Raw genomic sequence first — 15,958 nt, forward strand, 5'->3', positions numbered from 1 at the left:
GGTCACAAAAGATAAATTCTTTAAACTTTATGTATTTATTTATCTTTTCACCTGACAAAGTAAGCAGAGGTAGTGTGTGGTCTTTTATGTGGTCTGAATACTCATTGTTTTTATTTTTCAGATTAGTGTACAAGATAGGAGTTTCTAGTTTGGTGAAATTGTCCTGCTCCTCAGACATCCACAGGTGAGGTACTTCATGGCTTTCATACTGACGTGCATTAGAGGACCCAGGTTAAATAGCATGTGGTAGAAGGCATGGACAGACAGGCCTCCAGTTTCATCAGCGTATTTCAACGCTACGATGGGGGTGTACAAATTGTTGGTCATATTACGGAAGCGTGGGCTGCTTGATTCAATCACTTTCTTGGTACACTGCAGAGAGTTAGAGGGTGGACACAAAAGACACAAGATTTGCAGTCAGGCTTTAATCGGGGATTAATCACTGATGCAGGCAGGCAGATAAGGCACAGCGAGGCTGAGTCACAGAATGCTTGCGAACTTACTCTGGCGATGTCGTCAGGCGTTTGTCCCAGTGTGTCGAAAATATCAACTGAAGAAGGAAGATAGACATTCTTGAAGTAATGCACAGTATCAGGATCAGCTCCGGGATACTCCTTCTGCTTCACATCCTGAATCATCTTTGCCTCAAATTCTGTGTGCACAGGACCCGGTTCAATCATTGACACTCTGAGGAGAGACAAAAAGCAAAGAGGAGGCATAAGAAGAGTCAGCAACAGAGTATGGTCCCATGGAGGAAGAGTTCTATGGGTAAATGGTTAACACTGATGCTGAAATCATCAATCGACTGATAGCACGACAGAATAACTCCTTCAACACCCACATCCCACTTGGGTGTAGTCTGCATGAATTAAAACAACTGCAACGAATTTGGACACAAACTTTTTCTGGATTTCTAACAGTGTTGGACTGTCGGACTGCTTGAAAGTAGCAAGACACCATATTTTTGAGGTTTTAGTCGTATGTTTTACTGGATAATTATCATTTGAAAATGACTCAAAAACTGGAGTCCAATCTACAGATACATACATGACGTGTTTTTATTCATGTAACTTTTCATAGTAGTAGTCTGTGGATATTTTTCAGTGTTTTAGTGTCCCAAAGGCAGTGCAGTGGTAGCCTGATAATCAGAATCAGGCTCATCTGGCCTAAATTTAGATTGTCCAATACTTTAGTTTATGACCACAGACCTGTAAAACTATTGACACCACACCAACTGTACTTTGGTGCTAATTAGCAAATGTTAGCATGCTAACAGGCCAAACTACAAAGGTTAACTAGGTAAATCTGCTGTTCTGCCTGCTAAACATTAGCATGTTTGCATGAAGTTGTTTGCAACAGTAGCATTTACTTAAGATAAGTTTAAGTGTTGTATAAACAAAATCAGCAAATTTAGCAACCTTTAGCAACCCAAACAATTGATTAATCAGAAAACAGTATTAATCAAAGGAAACTAGAAATTAGGATATTTGCAGCCCTAGATAAAAACTGAGGATCAGTCAGCTTACTGTTAAATGTCTGACTCTTGCTATCACTGTTATTGGTTTGTTACTAATGATGAAAGTGGCACTCACGTGACATTGAACTTTAAGAGCTGCACAGCCAAACTCTCGCAGAAGCCCTCCATAGCAAACTTGGAAGCTGCATACACGTCATTAAACACCACACCTGTAGAAACACAGTAAATGTTTGAACTTCAGAGATCAGTTCTTCTTGTCCGTTGTTTTGTAGACACGTCCCTGTTTGTTAAGACGTACAGTAGCATTCAGAGTCCATTAGTTTTCATCACTTAACCACCCACTCTTCCATTTGTCCATCATCAACCCATGCATACGTCAAACCTGTCATTTCTCCATGTACCATGTAACGCCCCCTCCCCGCCTCCTCCTCCTCTTTCTCTTCATTCATCCCCTCACACCTCTGCCTGCCCACCTTGTAGTCCCATCACACTGCTGATCACGAGGATGTGTCCGCCCTTCCTTTGCTTCATGTCAGGCATCACCTCTTTGATCATGCGGATCACCCCAAAGAAATTGGTCTCAAAGACTTTCTTCATCTCTTCGATGGGGATGCTCTCCAGTGGGCCCACCAGGCCGATGCCTGCATTATTGACTGGTCAGGGAGGGAAGGAAACAAGGAAGACAAAGAAGAAACTGAGCAATCACCACCACTTTGTGGACAGTGCAGCAGTACATGATGTAACATGATGAGGATGCATTTTACTCACTGAGGATATCCACGTGTCGATCTTTGATGCCGTCAATACACTGTTTGACGGACTCATCGCTGCAGACGTCCAGTACAGCCAGAAAAAGAGTTTTCTCGTATGCATCCCCGGCAGCTTCCACCAGCTTATCTTTACGTTTCAGATCGCGCATCGTGGCTATGACTGTGAACAGGTGGGAAAGAGGAAAAACAAAGATCTGAGAGGAGCATAGAAGAGATTGTATAAAATATGCGTATTGTATGATTTGCTTTGGCAACATAGGATCTCAATGAGATCATGAGATCATGATCTCAACTGTGAACTGACAGAAGGGAAAAAGGCCTGGCTGTACTAATCAACCCTGTACACGGAGTTGACTAAAGCTTTATTGAATCTGTTTATCTGTAATGCATGTTCCTGCAGGTTTATTTTCCCATTCTGACCTAAATCAGCATTTTTAGTACAGGCCAGAAAAAGACCTCTTTATATAAACTAAGATCTAGAGGTATAGATAACATATTTCATGATCCTTAGTCAATGGCAGATGGTTATATCTGTTGCTTTATCTTTGTTTTCGGATGCTGAGGTGTTCACATTTCACTGCCCAGCACAGTAGTCGATACATAACTACTTAGTTTACCAGCTGTACAAAAATCTGTTTTCCATCCAAGAGACAAACCACAACTCCATGTCTTATGTTTTGTTCGTTTAGCAGCTTTAATGAAAAGAGCAGCACCTCCACACTGACTTCAAACCCCATTTCAATCCCAATTAGATCTGTGAAATGCCATTTTGATCAACGTGCAGGCGTTGCTCTTTCCATCGTTCCTGTTTGCCAGTAGCACAGTGTATAATTATGTAATTATGCTCCAACTGTTTCCACAGGCATCTTCCAAGTGTGACTTTGTGAATGGATGTAACACTCCCTCCTTTCCCGCAGCACTACGCCTTCAGGCTGCTGCTGTAAATAGGCATGTGATTAGGCAACATGCCCAGGTAATGAGGTTACAAAAAGACAATATTACTAAAAGGAGAGTCAAACAGAGTTCACTGGCTCGGGCTGAATGTAGACTCAGAAGATACACCCATCAAAACAAGCATAATGTTACAGCATGTCCATTAGACTGTGTGTATTGCACATTTAGAACAAATTCTTGTCACATACAGACATATAGATGTATGATATATACAGATATATGATGTTTATACATTTTTAGGAGAGAATTTCCAATGTGAGTGATCCTGTCTTTGTGTACATTTCCTGCCATAGGAGTGAACGAAAAGACAGGAGTAAAGGTTATGAAGAACTGGGAGGGAGAGTCAACAACAACATTATCGAAGAGACACGGGATGATGGGTAAGAACTGAGGGTTAAGTAAACACACACACTTCCATTCCTGACTCAACCTGTGGGCTGTTTTAACCTGCAGAAATAACACAATAATAGCAAAGCTAATGCTAAAGATAGTCATTGTAGTAAAGTAGCCCTAATATAGACGCTCTGTGCTTATAAACAGACCTGGTACAACAGCTCAGTTTACATAGCAGCATTAGCGGCTTGTTTTAGTGCTCAGGTCACCCCCCTCCCCCTCCCCCTCCCCTTCCAGGAATAGCCCTCGCCAACCTGTCATCCACAATGAGGCTAGGCTGGATGATAATTAGCCTAAATGAGGCTGGAGTGGGGCTTTAGTTATCGTCTGGTGTTACATCGATCCAAAGAGTGACTAAAGGTTAAGTTGGGATCAGAGACATAACTTTGTGTTGCAGGAAAAGAGGCTGAGTGAGCTTTTAGCGTCTCAAATTAAAATGATTTATACTGATCTACACTAGACTGTTTTCAAATACATGTGATACATTTTGATATTTATGTATTTTTCCTACTGCCAGGAAGCCATTGTTTTCCAGTAATTTCCACATATGAAACGTGTTTGAAGATAGTAAATGTATAATTTTTTTGGTCAATTTTACATGAAGTCCAATATAAGCACAGATTGATTTAAAAGGTGTGCACTTCTTTACATCATAACAATAATGTCACTGACTAACACACTTTAATACAGTATGAAGATCGAGTGGAATAGCTGGAAGAGCTTAAGAAATACCTTTTCAAATGTAATGTAAAGTAGATATGATTTTTAGTTTTAAAAATCATGGACTGACATGATAAAAAAAACACTGGTCTGGTCCTTTAATTGGAAGATCTGACTGAAAAAAGGGAAAGAAGGTAACATGAAAATACTGCAATAAGAAAAATAAGCTGACTTATACTTTGCTCCTGCCTCTTGTTAGTATCTTTATTATTTACTTCTTTGCATGTCATAGAAGTTTCTGAGTTGCTGAAGGAATGCAATTTACATAAAACAGTGTAGTTTTATCTTAAAGATAGTCATTGTGTACCTTAAATCTGCTTGGGAGGAAGATTTGCTTGTAACAGATGAGCAGTGGGGAGTGGAGGAAGCCCACTGAGGAATACACAAAGCCTCAGTTTGGATTAGACATGGTCTGATGCTGCATAAACTTTCTCTGTGGATAGTCCCATAGTTCAATGTTGACTCTATTTACGACCGGTGTAAGCTGCTTCCTGGCACACATGTCTTTCATAAATAGTCTTAAGTGTTGGAAATCTGTTTTCCAGACCTTACATATTTCTGCACAAGTGACACAACCTCATTAATTGCTTGCAGCGCTCTGCAACTTTTGTAACTCTAGGAGGATCTGAATGTAAAAAAAGTGATGCAGCAGTTCGAGAAGCTTAGGTTCATACATTGTGGGTGTGCTGAAGTGTCCCAAAAAAAAAACTGTTGGAAACATTTCTTGATTATGATGTACGAGGATGTAAACTTTTCTTGTGAAAATGACTGCCTGCGTTCAATATTTGTCTTAAAAGCTAAAAAAAACCAATAAAGCAAATTCAAAAAATACAGATACAATGTGATATATTGAATTATTTGATGGGTTAATGGCCTCTACTATTTGGTCCCTGAATCATTCTTTTAGCATCTGGACCACAAAAAGCTCTGTCTCTGAAGTTGACTTTGACCTCTGACCTCCTGGTGGGGAGGAAATACTGTAAGCTCTGTGGTTTCCTGCACAGGGTTCAGGAAGGAGCGCAGCCTTGAATTTGCTCCACTGTCACCTTTTGTCAATTTATTCCAGTTTATTTTCCAGGACCAGACTATTGTGTTATTGATTGTCAGCTGTTATGTCTTAATTGGAACCTTGTTTATTCTCATGTGGTTCAGATGTAATATTTTGCATAGTTTAACCACTGAAGGCAGCATCTCAGTCAGCTTTGGATAGAAATCACTCACCCGCAGAGTGAATCAGAGACTTTGGCTTTAATCTATAATTATGTGGACTATGTGCTGTAATACTCTTACGTATGATCCAGTCATGATGTAAGCATCTTACATGAGTGCAGTGCAGTGATAGTGATAGTAAATTAATGAAGGGTTCAACAAATCACGTAGAATTTGCCATGCAAATAAAGTTGGTACTTTTCGTAGTAGTTGCTGCATTACTATATTAAACAATTTATTTGCTTATTATTAAACTATTTTCCTTGTCTATATGCTTTGACAACATAAATGCAGCCTTTTCTTACATGCTATGCCAAGCAAATTGAGATTTCAATTAAATATTCTCTCCCGTTTCTCTTCTCTTCTCCCTCTCACACACACACACACACACACACCCACACCACACACACACACACACACACACTCATCCGGTGCACCACCTACCGTGGTAGCGCTTCTGTTCATCATGGGCCAGCATCACGGCCATCCTCAGGCCGATACCAGAGGAGCAGCCGGTGATCAGCACCACTTTCTGTCCGGGACTCGCCATGGGGCTCCGCTGCCTCTCTGCTCCGTTGGCAAACTGGGACAGCAGTCAGTCAACCAGCCCTGCAGGATGAGTGGTGATTTGAGGTGAGAGCCACTGTAAGAGGATAAGACCCACACACAGAGAGGAGAGAGAGGGAGAGTCACATGGACAGAGCTCAACAAGAATGAGATTATCTAACTGGTGCACTGTCAGTTGTCCCGGTTATCATTTCCTACTTGGTAATTTTATTACATGTCAGGACAATACTTAGGGTGTTAGTCTTAAACTTGACACACTCTCTGACCCTCAGTGATGTTGTACTTGAAAGTGTGAAGAACAAATTGATAAGGACTGAAGCCAGCTTGTGCTCTGCAAGGATTTGGTGCCGCCTGGTGGTCGATATGATTACTCATGGAAACAGTCCATTGGAACTCTATGAATGGAGCGGCTTCTATTATTCAAAGCCAACTAAAACCTGGCTACATGATGATAGAAGATTTTTTTATTATTATTGCTTTTGGCAGAATGAGTTTCAAACACTACACACATGCACACAAGAACAAAATCTCTCTCCTTTCGCGCACACACACACACACACACACACACACACACACACACTCATGAACTCAAGAGTGTAGCAGCCACTCACAAGTTTAAGACACGCTACATGAAACGGGAGGTAGGGCATTTGGAAATATGCCTGGAATCTAGAATTCTTCAGAAAAAAAAGTCTGTATGTACAGCATGTGTGCCTGAATATAATTTACTTCTGTTAACAAAGCGTCGCTGTTACCGAAACATGATCTTATAATGAGTATTATACCCCATATTTACTGTATCTTTATCTTAAAACATAGAATCTACATTCTACCACTCCACTATTCTCACAACAACACAGAAAAGTTTGTTCATCTGTTCATTAAATACAAGCAGAAAAGCACTTCTGTTTTTTTTTTTTTTTTCACAAAAAGACAACATAGGGCAAAGGCACTTTTTACCAAATGCTTCCGCAAGATGACACCAAAAACATATTCCTTTCAAATATTCAGATGAAACTACTCTGTTAACACCACTGATCTAGCCTACTCCTTTATGTGCACAATATCTATAAAACAGATTGAATTCCTACACTTCAATTCGCTAAAATTTCAAGCACATTTTGTGATATTGTAATGTATAAAATATGACACTGTACTATATAAAAACATTTGGAATGAATTTGATTATACCATTATATTAGGCGTTGAGTCACCTGCTCATACCGTCCTTTTAAGTCTGGGTCATATTTCAGCCCCCAAGTGATATATAGGGTATACAGATGTCTCCTTAGACAATGCAGACAAATGGAAGCTGAAGCAAAACAGAGGAAACCTGAGGCTCATATAGGTATTCATGTGCATGGATGCAAGTGTGTGCATGTACTGAGCTCCGATTCTGTTGGCCCTCCTCACCCTATAAATTTCTCCCAAAACCTCCCCAAAAAAAGTTTCTGATGCCTCCCAAAGAGCTGCTGGTTTCTTTTGACTCTTTAAAGTTAGAGATTAATATTGACAAAGTGCTGAAGTAGAAGGTGAGGAGCACCTTTAGCTTTTAATTGTGCATATAAGAAAGACACTCTGTGTGTGTGTGTGTGTGTGTGTGTGTGTGTGTGTGTGTGTGTGTGTGTGTGTGTGTGTGTGTGTGTGTGTGTGTGTGTGAAGAGAGTATGGGGTGGGCAAAGACAGACAGGCACTGGAATTTGGAATCTGCTGCAGCATATTTTTATTAGTTGGGCAGCACCTGTCCTGTCCTAGCATGCTGTGTGTGTGTGTGTGTGTGTGAGTGAGAGAGAGGGGGAGGGAGGGAGAGAGCAGAAAATCAAATGTGGCACAATCCTTCATTGTTCATGTTAGCTGTTTTGTATTAGGTCCTATAGAGGTCCTTTGAAATCTGGTGCACGTGTGCACGTGCATGCGTGCGTGACAACGCTGTGGTGTGGATGTGCCGGTGCGTGCGTGCGTGCCAATATGTGCCGATGCGCGCGAGATGGAGACGCCACATGATCCTTTAAATCACTCAAGACAATAATGATGCTACTAATGACACATGCAGTAATTATGTTCCTGTGCAGCCCCACGAGCCCCAACCAGGAGTCTCCGGGGAGGGAGGGGTCACCTCGGAGGAGAGAGGGGGAGGAGGGGGGAGGAGGGAAGAGAAAGTGAGGAAAGCTTTCTGTGAAGGAGGAAAGACCTTCCAAGATAAAGGGTTTTTTTTCCTGCTGGTCTCCCTCCGTCATCCGTCCATCCAGAGGAGAAGCAGTTAAAAACAGGAGCGCATGTGCTGCTGAATATCACCCATCATCCGTTAAATCAGCCTTTATGCACGCGCGCTCCTAATTGCTACCTGGTGGAGTGTGCGTCGTGACGCACGGGTGTGAGGCAGCTCTCGCGTGCAGTGAACGAAGTCAGTGTGACTGCAGGTGTCCGGCGGAGCGGAGGGGAGCCACGAGGGAATTACTGGGCTCCGTATCGATAGATACAAATGCAATATGATGGATCGATGGAGCTCAGTGCGCGAGACATGGCTGCTGTTGGTGCTCATCACGGTGTTTTCCACCTCAAGGGCAGGTAGGCTGAAATATCCAGGAATGTTTTTCTGTCTTTGTGCAAATAATCTCCTTCGCCTAATTATATTTTAGCTGCTGTAAAAAGTTTAATTAGTCACCGCTTCCTCTCTCCTTCCTTCTCTCTCACTCTCTCTTCTTCTGTGGGCATCAGTTGTCACCACCTGCCCTCCAGGCCCTCACAGCTGGTGAAAGCCAAGATTAAATCTCACCCATAGCATAATTTTAATCCTTTCCAGCAAACGCACTCACTCAGTCACTCACTTATTTGTCTATCTGGTACATTTTTCCAATTCCTGAGACACCCTCATCTCCTCTAAGACTTCGGCTGGTCATTTTCCACTTAATGTCCAGAGAACCAGCCTTTGGTCTTTGTTCTGACAGGTGATTTTGTCACGCCAGGTCAGGCAGGCCTGAAGCTTATTGAACTCAACTGCCTCATCCTGGGCTCCCTGAGCCCACTGCACAGTTTAACAGTTGAAAGGCATAAGCCTATATGTCCAGACTTGTTCTGCCATACCTGCTGCATCAGTCTGTGCTCTCATACAGCAGCATGCAAGATATTTAACCTGTACAGCTGGGTAATGGAGAACAGACTGAGGCAAATAGCTGTGCTGAACTGTACTGGGAAAGTTAAGATACATACAGCAGCCCCTGGAGCTGCCCTGGAGCTGTATGAGGAGGGTGGCTTAGAGCCTGGTGTCATTGTCAAGATAAGTGCATCAGTGTGTTTGAGAGACTGTATTGTTTTATTTTCTGTAGAACATGAAACCATAAAAACTACAGAAAACCTCAAAGTATCATAGTCTCTTTTAAGGTAACAAGCTTAATGCAGCCTCTTCTGAGGACCCATTTTAAATTCTTTAACTTGGACCTTAAGCATTAATTTGTTTTGCCCAATATCACACATACCGTTGTGCATCAAAGTCCATTTTCTAGTTTGAAATCAGTTGTAGACAAAACAGTCTCACCTTAAGGTTCATTTAGAAGCTGTGCTGGATATTTTACTCATATTACAGAGTTAGATGGGAGATGATTAATACCTTTAAATGAGCACAAAGAATTGGAGCAGGGACAAACAGCTATCCTGGTTCTGTCCAACTATCACAAAATCTGCCTACAAACTGCTCTGTAGATAATTATTCAACATGTTGCATCGTGCAAACGACAAGCCGTGGTGTCTCGAGAGGTTTTGTACCATGCTAATTCTCAGCCAGGTGCTTCCTGGAATCTCGTTGGCACTGTGAGGTTTGCCAGGCAACAATAATAACTAATGAATAGGAGAGCATTTCCCAAAATGTCAAATTATTACTTTAAGAGCTTCAAAGTTCATTCTTGGAAGCAGCAGTTGGCCAAGCTCCACTCAAGGTGCGATCTGTTGATGAAGATCATGTGGCATAAGGGAACAGCTACTAAATGGGCCTTGTTGTTTAGTCACTCCTATGTATTGTAAGCACTCAGAAAAACCAAGGAAAACTCTCTAAAAAACTCAAGACTGAACCACATACTTCTCATCTTAACTTAATTAAAACTGTTGTTTTTCCCATTTAATGGCAGTTTTATATGCCAGTCATCATCCACCAGCTTTGTTTCTACACCAGAGATCCAATGTGAAAGAGTCAGCGAGCAGGTGACTTGGCAGAGACTCCACCATGTTGCCTCCACCTGCTCTGTCTGAGAAGATGCTGAGAAAGCTGAAAAGTATTTATATGATATGTCCCCAAGTCATTATTAACTACCTGGCTTTGTACTGAAGTTTAAAAGAAAAGATGCCTGCCAGCAACATATTATAGTTTATTTGATCATGTCTCCATAAGAAATGTGAAAAGTGGAAACAAGGACAGAGGTTGTCAGGTGGTTTTGCAGTATTATCATCTCATTATATCATGTTGTAAGTCACACGTTCTGGGTCAAACCTCATTCTGTCTGTGAAGGTCATTACTGAGGTGACTAATGCGACCTTGGGACCTTTAGGGTCATCTGGGGTCAAACTAGGTCAGGGCGTGAGCCCTGTAGCTTCTCACACCTGGCTGTCAGAGAAGGTGTCCTTGTAAACAAGAATTTATTCCTAAATAACCCTCCCGGTGAAGAGAAACCCAGAGACAGAGAAGCAAACGTATCCCCACATGTATACACAGAGTATAATGTGTACCACCATTTCACTTTTGCATTCCTCCTCAGCTACTGGACAAACTCTTTCTTCACACCCATTATTAAACTGTCTTCAGTTACATGTCACTCTTGATTTTTAGCCCACTGTCAAATGCAATCACACACCTGGCTGTCAGCAGGTCGGGTGTGAATTATGATCACAGTTATCTAAGCAATGTGGTCAAGTTACGGTCAAGCATGTCATGGTCTGGCCTTCAGGCACTTACCTGGCTCACTGTCTGTAACTTATGCGTTCATAAGCCTGACCCTCGCCATTCATTGCTTTCAAAGTATTTAAAGTATTCTAAAGTATACAGATTCTGTAATCACCTGGCTGCACGTGTGATGAAGCTGAATCCAAATTTGTTGATTTTGAAGCTTCTCTGCTACGTTCTGAACTCGTTGCCTCCAAAGAATCAGTGGTCACAATGGAAATATGTTTGTATTAGATGATCAGTCCAAGTCTTGTGCAATGTGTTAATGCAGGAAAATGTGTGAGGGTTAGATAGCTGAAAGGAAAGTGATATTAGCGCTCTGTTTGGTGAGAACATGGTTATTATCTGCACCCTGCATCTGGTGAGGCTGTCAGCCAGGTAGACAAATGTTATTCAGTAGAACAGTGTTTGGAGGTCCACTGCCCTGCAGAGTTTAGATATTTCATCGCTTCAGCACACCTGATTCAAATGATCAACTCATCACTCTCAGCAGAAGCCTGTTAACGGCCCATTCCTTTAAACATGCAGGGCAGTGAGCCTCCACGATCAAGACTGGGAGATGCTGAAGAAACCTCACTCACCTCTCTGGTGTGTGTTGTTTCATTGTCATTTCATTGTTTGGCATCAACATTAACAACGAAGCTTTCCATTTAACCAGAGCACATTAGGCAAAGCAAGGCAACTTTATTTGTGTAGCAAATTTCACAGATTCACATTATAAAAAGATCAAAAGACAGTGCAAACGGATCAGAGAAGTGAATAGTACATTAAAATCATATGTCAAAGAAATTAAGAACATAAGTACAATACACACAGTACATAAGTCCTGGTAAACGGAGACGTTTCATCCCCTGATTTAAAGGATTGTAACGTGGAGGCAGACCTCAGATTTTCTGGAAGGCATGAGCAGCATAAAAACATAAAGCTGCTCTTCTGTACTTTGAAGAAAAATTAGAGTAAAAAAAAGGCCGTTGCTGCATGGGTCTGCAAAGGTTGAACATTTAAAAACCGGTGCTCCCTTGGCCACACCTCAGTCAGTGATGTTACTGCAGGTGTTCCTGATTTGACAGATGATGAGAAACACCTGCAGTGACATCACTGATGGGGATGTGGCCTGAGGCACAATAGTAGTATTTTTATACCACATGTGATTTAATGTGGAAGTCACCTTTCTAGATACTTTTAGCCATGGATGGCAGTGTCAGTCGATCCACCACTACTCTACAGTAGAGACTTTCAGGTTCCCTTCAAGATGAATTGTAATAACCTTGGTGATCCCTTAATTTTTTTGTCTTCAGGTCAGGATTATAATTATAATTCACATCAGCCTCAGCTGTACTTCAATGGTTTAGCGCTAATTAGTGAATGTTAGCATGCTAACACTAAACTAAGATGGTGAACATGTTAAACTAAGATGATGGAGTCTTGTGTCAAAGTTTTTTGTAGCTATCTTACCGATATGGACTTTTACCGTCATTATTTGTCACTAATATTTCATAGCAAACAGCTTCATCCTAAGGCATAATGTTTGCCGAGGTTCATGAGTTTTTATACAGGTGTCCTCACCAATCAGAACCAGTAGGAGTTGCTAGTGCGTCGACGTCGCTAGAAGGCTTCCCACACACAAACACTGTCGGATATAAACAGCGTCTAACTCGGCTTTTTTGCTGAAGAAGTCTGCAAGTTAAAAACTCCACCACCAGAAATGTAACCCAGGTCCTCGTTGTGATGGTCAAGTGCTTAACCCCTCCTTCCTTTTATATAAGTGTGAGTGAAATGAAACGTTTAGTGTGTGAATGTTTTCGGAGGAACTGGTCCTTTTACTGTCTTACAACTAGACATATTCATCAGAGCTACAGCATCTCAAGTTCCTGTTAAATCCCCTCCAAGATATGTGGGATGCTTAAAATAACCACAAAGACACAATGAGAGCAGAATCTGAAGAGAGGGAGGATTAAGATTAAGACGAACAAAGACATGAAAACTTAAGAGAAGAGTCCTTTTTTTTCTCTCTGTAATTAATTCCTGTAAAGTTTTGTCTATGCTTGCACTCCTCTGTGTCCAGGAGCATCGTGAGACACAAAGATATGGTATCTGTGTCTGTCCTGGTAGATTTACTGTGGATTTACCATTGAGTTATTGTCTTGTGGTTGTAGCAGAAAGGGATAATGCGTCCCTCAAATTACCAAGACAACGTGTGGAGCTGCCTGTTTAAATGATAGATTCGGAAAAAGGCTTTTGTGCCGTGAAAGTGGCCGAATTGTTTAAATGATGTTTTAGGTCATTTAGAGGAGTATGGAATATCTGAAGGTATAACTCACAACACACATTCAGAATAGAAGTGTCAAGCTGGTTTGAAAAGATCTGAGCTCTAAAAGTATGCAGGCATTGGTGAAATCGGATGATTAGCCATTTTTCTGTGCCACGTGTATTTTGATGGAAAAGGGAGCATGCTGTGATATGTAACCCATGAACACAACCTCCTGATTAGGCTCCTTTTAGCAAATACAGAAGTACCTTTAGTTCACCGTTAACACTTATTTAACAGGCAAATAATCATCTTTATAATAGACACAACTTTCTTTTAAGTCTATACAGAATTCAGTAGCAACTTTTGGGGTAAAGAAACTGGTCGTCTGTTAGTGGTTGGGTCCACTACTTTGGTCCAGACTGAAATACCTCAACAGCTTTTGGATAACTTGCCATTGAATTTTATACAGACATCAGTGGTCCCTAGAGGATGAAGCCTAATGATTTAAGCCATCCCCAGATTTCTCCTCTAGTGGAACAATGAGGTTAACATTTGTGGCTCTGAAATGTCTTAACTACTGAAGTATTGGATGGATTGCCATGAAATTGGGTGCAGACATTCATGTTCCCTGTATGCAAAAAAATGTAATAACTGTGATGATCCTATAACTTCTCTTCCTTGGCCATCATTAGGTCCAAATTTTGATTTAATGTATTATTGCTGAGGAGGAAGTGAATGTATCGCTAAAAGCAAAATGCAACAAAGTGCAATGGATATAGACTTAGCAAATAAATCACGATGCACTGTAACGTGACATGGATGAAATATTAGCACGTTTAAAAGCATGTTAGCATGCTGATGTTAGCATCGACTCAAAGCACCACTGTGACCAAATACAGCCTCGCAGAGCGGCTAGCAGGGCTGTAGAGTCTTAATCTTGTTTGAACAAGACACATTAGACACAAATTACTTTTTGTTTTTTTATGGCCTGCTCTAATTGAAATCAGATTTGTCCCATTTTATAGAAAATAGCCCAATCCAGCCATTACCAGAAAGCCATCTCAATTTGTTTAGGGCAAATGCAAAACCCACCAGTGGGCGTAAAATTATTGGAGTCACGTTGGGACAATATGTGACTGAACAGACCTGAATATGTGCAAAAGCTATTAAAGCATAGATGTAGTCACAAGTTAACTAAAAGTCCATTGACCAGCAGTCAGCAGCCAAAATATCAGGTAGAAGAGCAGCAGTGGTCATGTGATGTATTGAACAAGTCATTCATTGGGCTCTCAGTAATGTGAATTGGTGTGTAGTCGGTTCTTTGGTTATTTCTTTGGGCTACAAGTATAAAAATTCACACAGCCAGAGATGCGTCTTCGCAACATGTGATTGGCTGTTTTCTTGATCTTTTGCCATCTGTAGCCACCGTGACGTCACCCATTAGTTTGTGAGCTGCCGTTTTGAAGCCTCGGGTTCTGCATTTTCAAAATCGCCATCTTGATTTTGAAACCAGATGTGACGCATGGGTTTATTCCCCGTCTGTTTTACTCTAAATGAGACCATACTTTACTAAATGAGCATCATGCTGTGTTGTGACTTAGACCATAAACTTCCATAAAATCAGATTTCTTTTCGCGACCAGTGGAGTTGTTCCCTGGTGGCCATTAGTAAGAATGCAGATATAAGGGCTCTCCCATTGACTTCACTTTTCGTACCTGGAGGCTAGGCTATTTGTTTAGCTTGTCTTGTGCATGCAGTTCTGACAGTGTTTTTCTGATCAAGCGAACTCACCATTTGCTGCACACGCTGAACTTCTAACTGACTGTCATTTGTATGATTCTATCATACACTCTACACTCTGGCATAGCGGACCTGTGTGCTATAAATTTGTCTTATGCTTGTAAATAAGCCTATTCTTTGTTCTCCAAAATCAAAGTCACTGTATGACGTAATGGCCAACAATAATAGAGCACAGAGCCACATAAAGCAATGTGAAGTTGTCCGAGGAGAGTGCTGCGAATATTGATGCAGTCTTTGATCTGCGTTGGAGAGAAAGAGTGACTTTGCTGGAATGAATGAATGTAAAACCCCGTGTTGTTTATTTGGACAAGAGGAGAAAAGATTACGAATGAGATGCTGAGACTGGAGATGTTGTGTGATTTTAACATGAGTGCCGCAGATTCCTAGAAGGAGATAAGGAGCACATGTCTGTCTGTCTGCTGGCTCCATATTACCTCTCTCTGCCACTAATATTAAGGTTTCATCCAAGTAAGTTAATGTGTGTGTGTGTGTGTGTGTGTGACAGCAGGGGAGAGTATCCAGTGTGTTTCTTTGATCAGTACCAGCTGAACTGGGAGAGGAAAGAAAACATATGGTCCCTCCATCCTATTCTTCCTTTGCACTCTTTCTCCCTCTCGTTTCTTTCTCTCTCTGCTTTTCATCGCTGTCTTTTTATCATTTGGCTGGTTTAGTCTCTGAGGAGCGCCATGTCAGATGTTTGACAGGGACGTTTGAGAGAGTGAGCAGGAGAAAGAGTAAAAGAGGTAAAGGTCTGTAATGACGGGTTCCTGGGGCAGATCCTCTGTGGGGGACCTGAACTCTGGTGTGGTGTGTGTGTGTGTGTGTGTGTGTGTGTGTGTGTGTGTGTGTGTGTGTGTGTGTGTGTGTGTGTGTGTGTGTGTGTGTGT

General features: G+C 41.5%; 1 protein-coding gene across 1 annotated transcript; it reads right to left on the reverse strand.

The window, feature by feature from the left end:
• Positions 1 to 144: 144 nt before the first annotated feature.
• On the reverse strand, positions 145 to 6,073 carry LOC139199136 (retinol dehydrogenase 8-like). Its single transcript, XM_070828160.1, has 6 exons — positions 5,968 to 6,073; positions 2,246 to 2,407; positions 1,951 to 2,130; positions 1,593 to 1,686; positions 504 to 687; positions 145 to 372 (listed from the first exon to the last, which is right to left on the reverse strand). Exons 1-6 carry the CDS (start codon positions 6,071 to 6,073, stop codon positions 145 to 147), a joined length of 954 nt encoding a protein of 317 aa, XP_070684261.1.
• Positions 6,074 to 15,958: the final 9,885 nt, after the last annotated feature.

The sequence above is a fragment of the Pempheris klunzingeri genome, chromosome 3 (genome assembly GCF_042242105.1).
Source record: "Pempheris klunzingeri isolate RE-2024b chromosome 3, fPemKlu1.hap1, whole genome shotgun sequence".
Classification (NCBI taxonomy): Eukaryota; Metazoa; Chordata; class Actinopteri; order Acropomatiformes; family Pempheridae; genus Pempheris; species Pempheris klunzingeri.

What these genes read in the sequence shown, in the direction of transcription:
- LOC139199136 (XM_070828160.1), bottom strand. Translation starts at nt 6,073, where the DNA reads ATGGCGAGTCCCGGACAGAAAGTGGTGCTGATCACCGGCTGCTCCTCT. An exon ending in TCGACACGTGGATATCCTCA is followed by an intron (nt 2,131 to 2,245) that starts GTGAGTAAAATG and finishes CTCCCTGACCAG; the next exon opens with TCAATAATGCAGGCATCGGC. An exon ending in CGCCTGACGACATCGCCAGA is followed by an intron (nt 373 to 503) that starts GTAAGTTCGCAA and finishes AACTCTCTGCAG; the next exon opens with TGTACCAAGAAAGTGATTGA.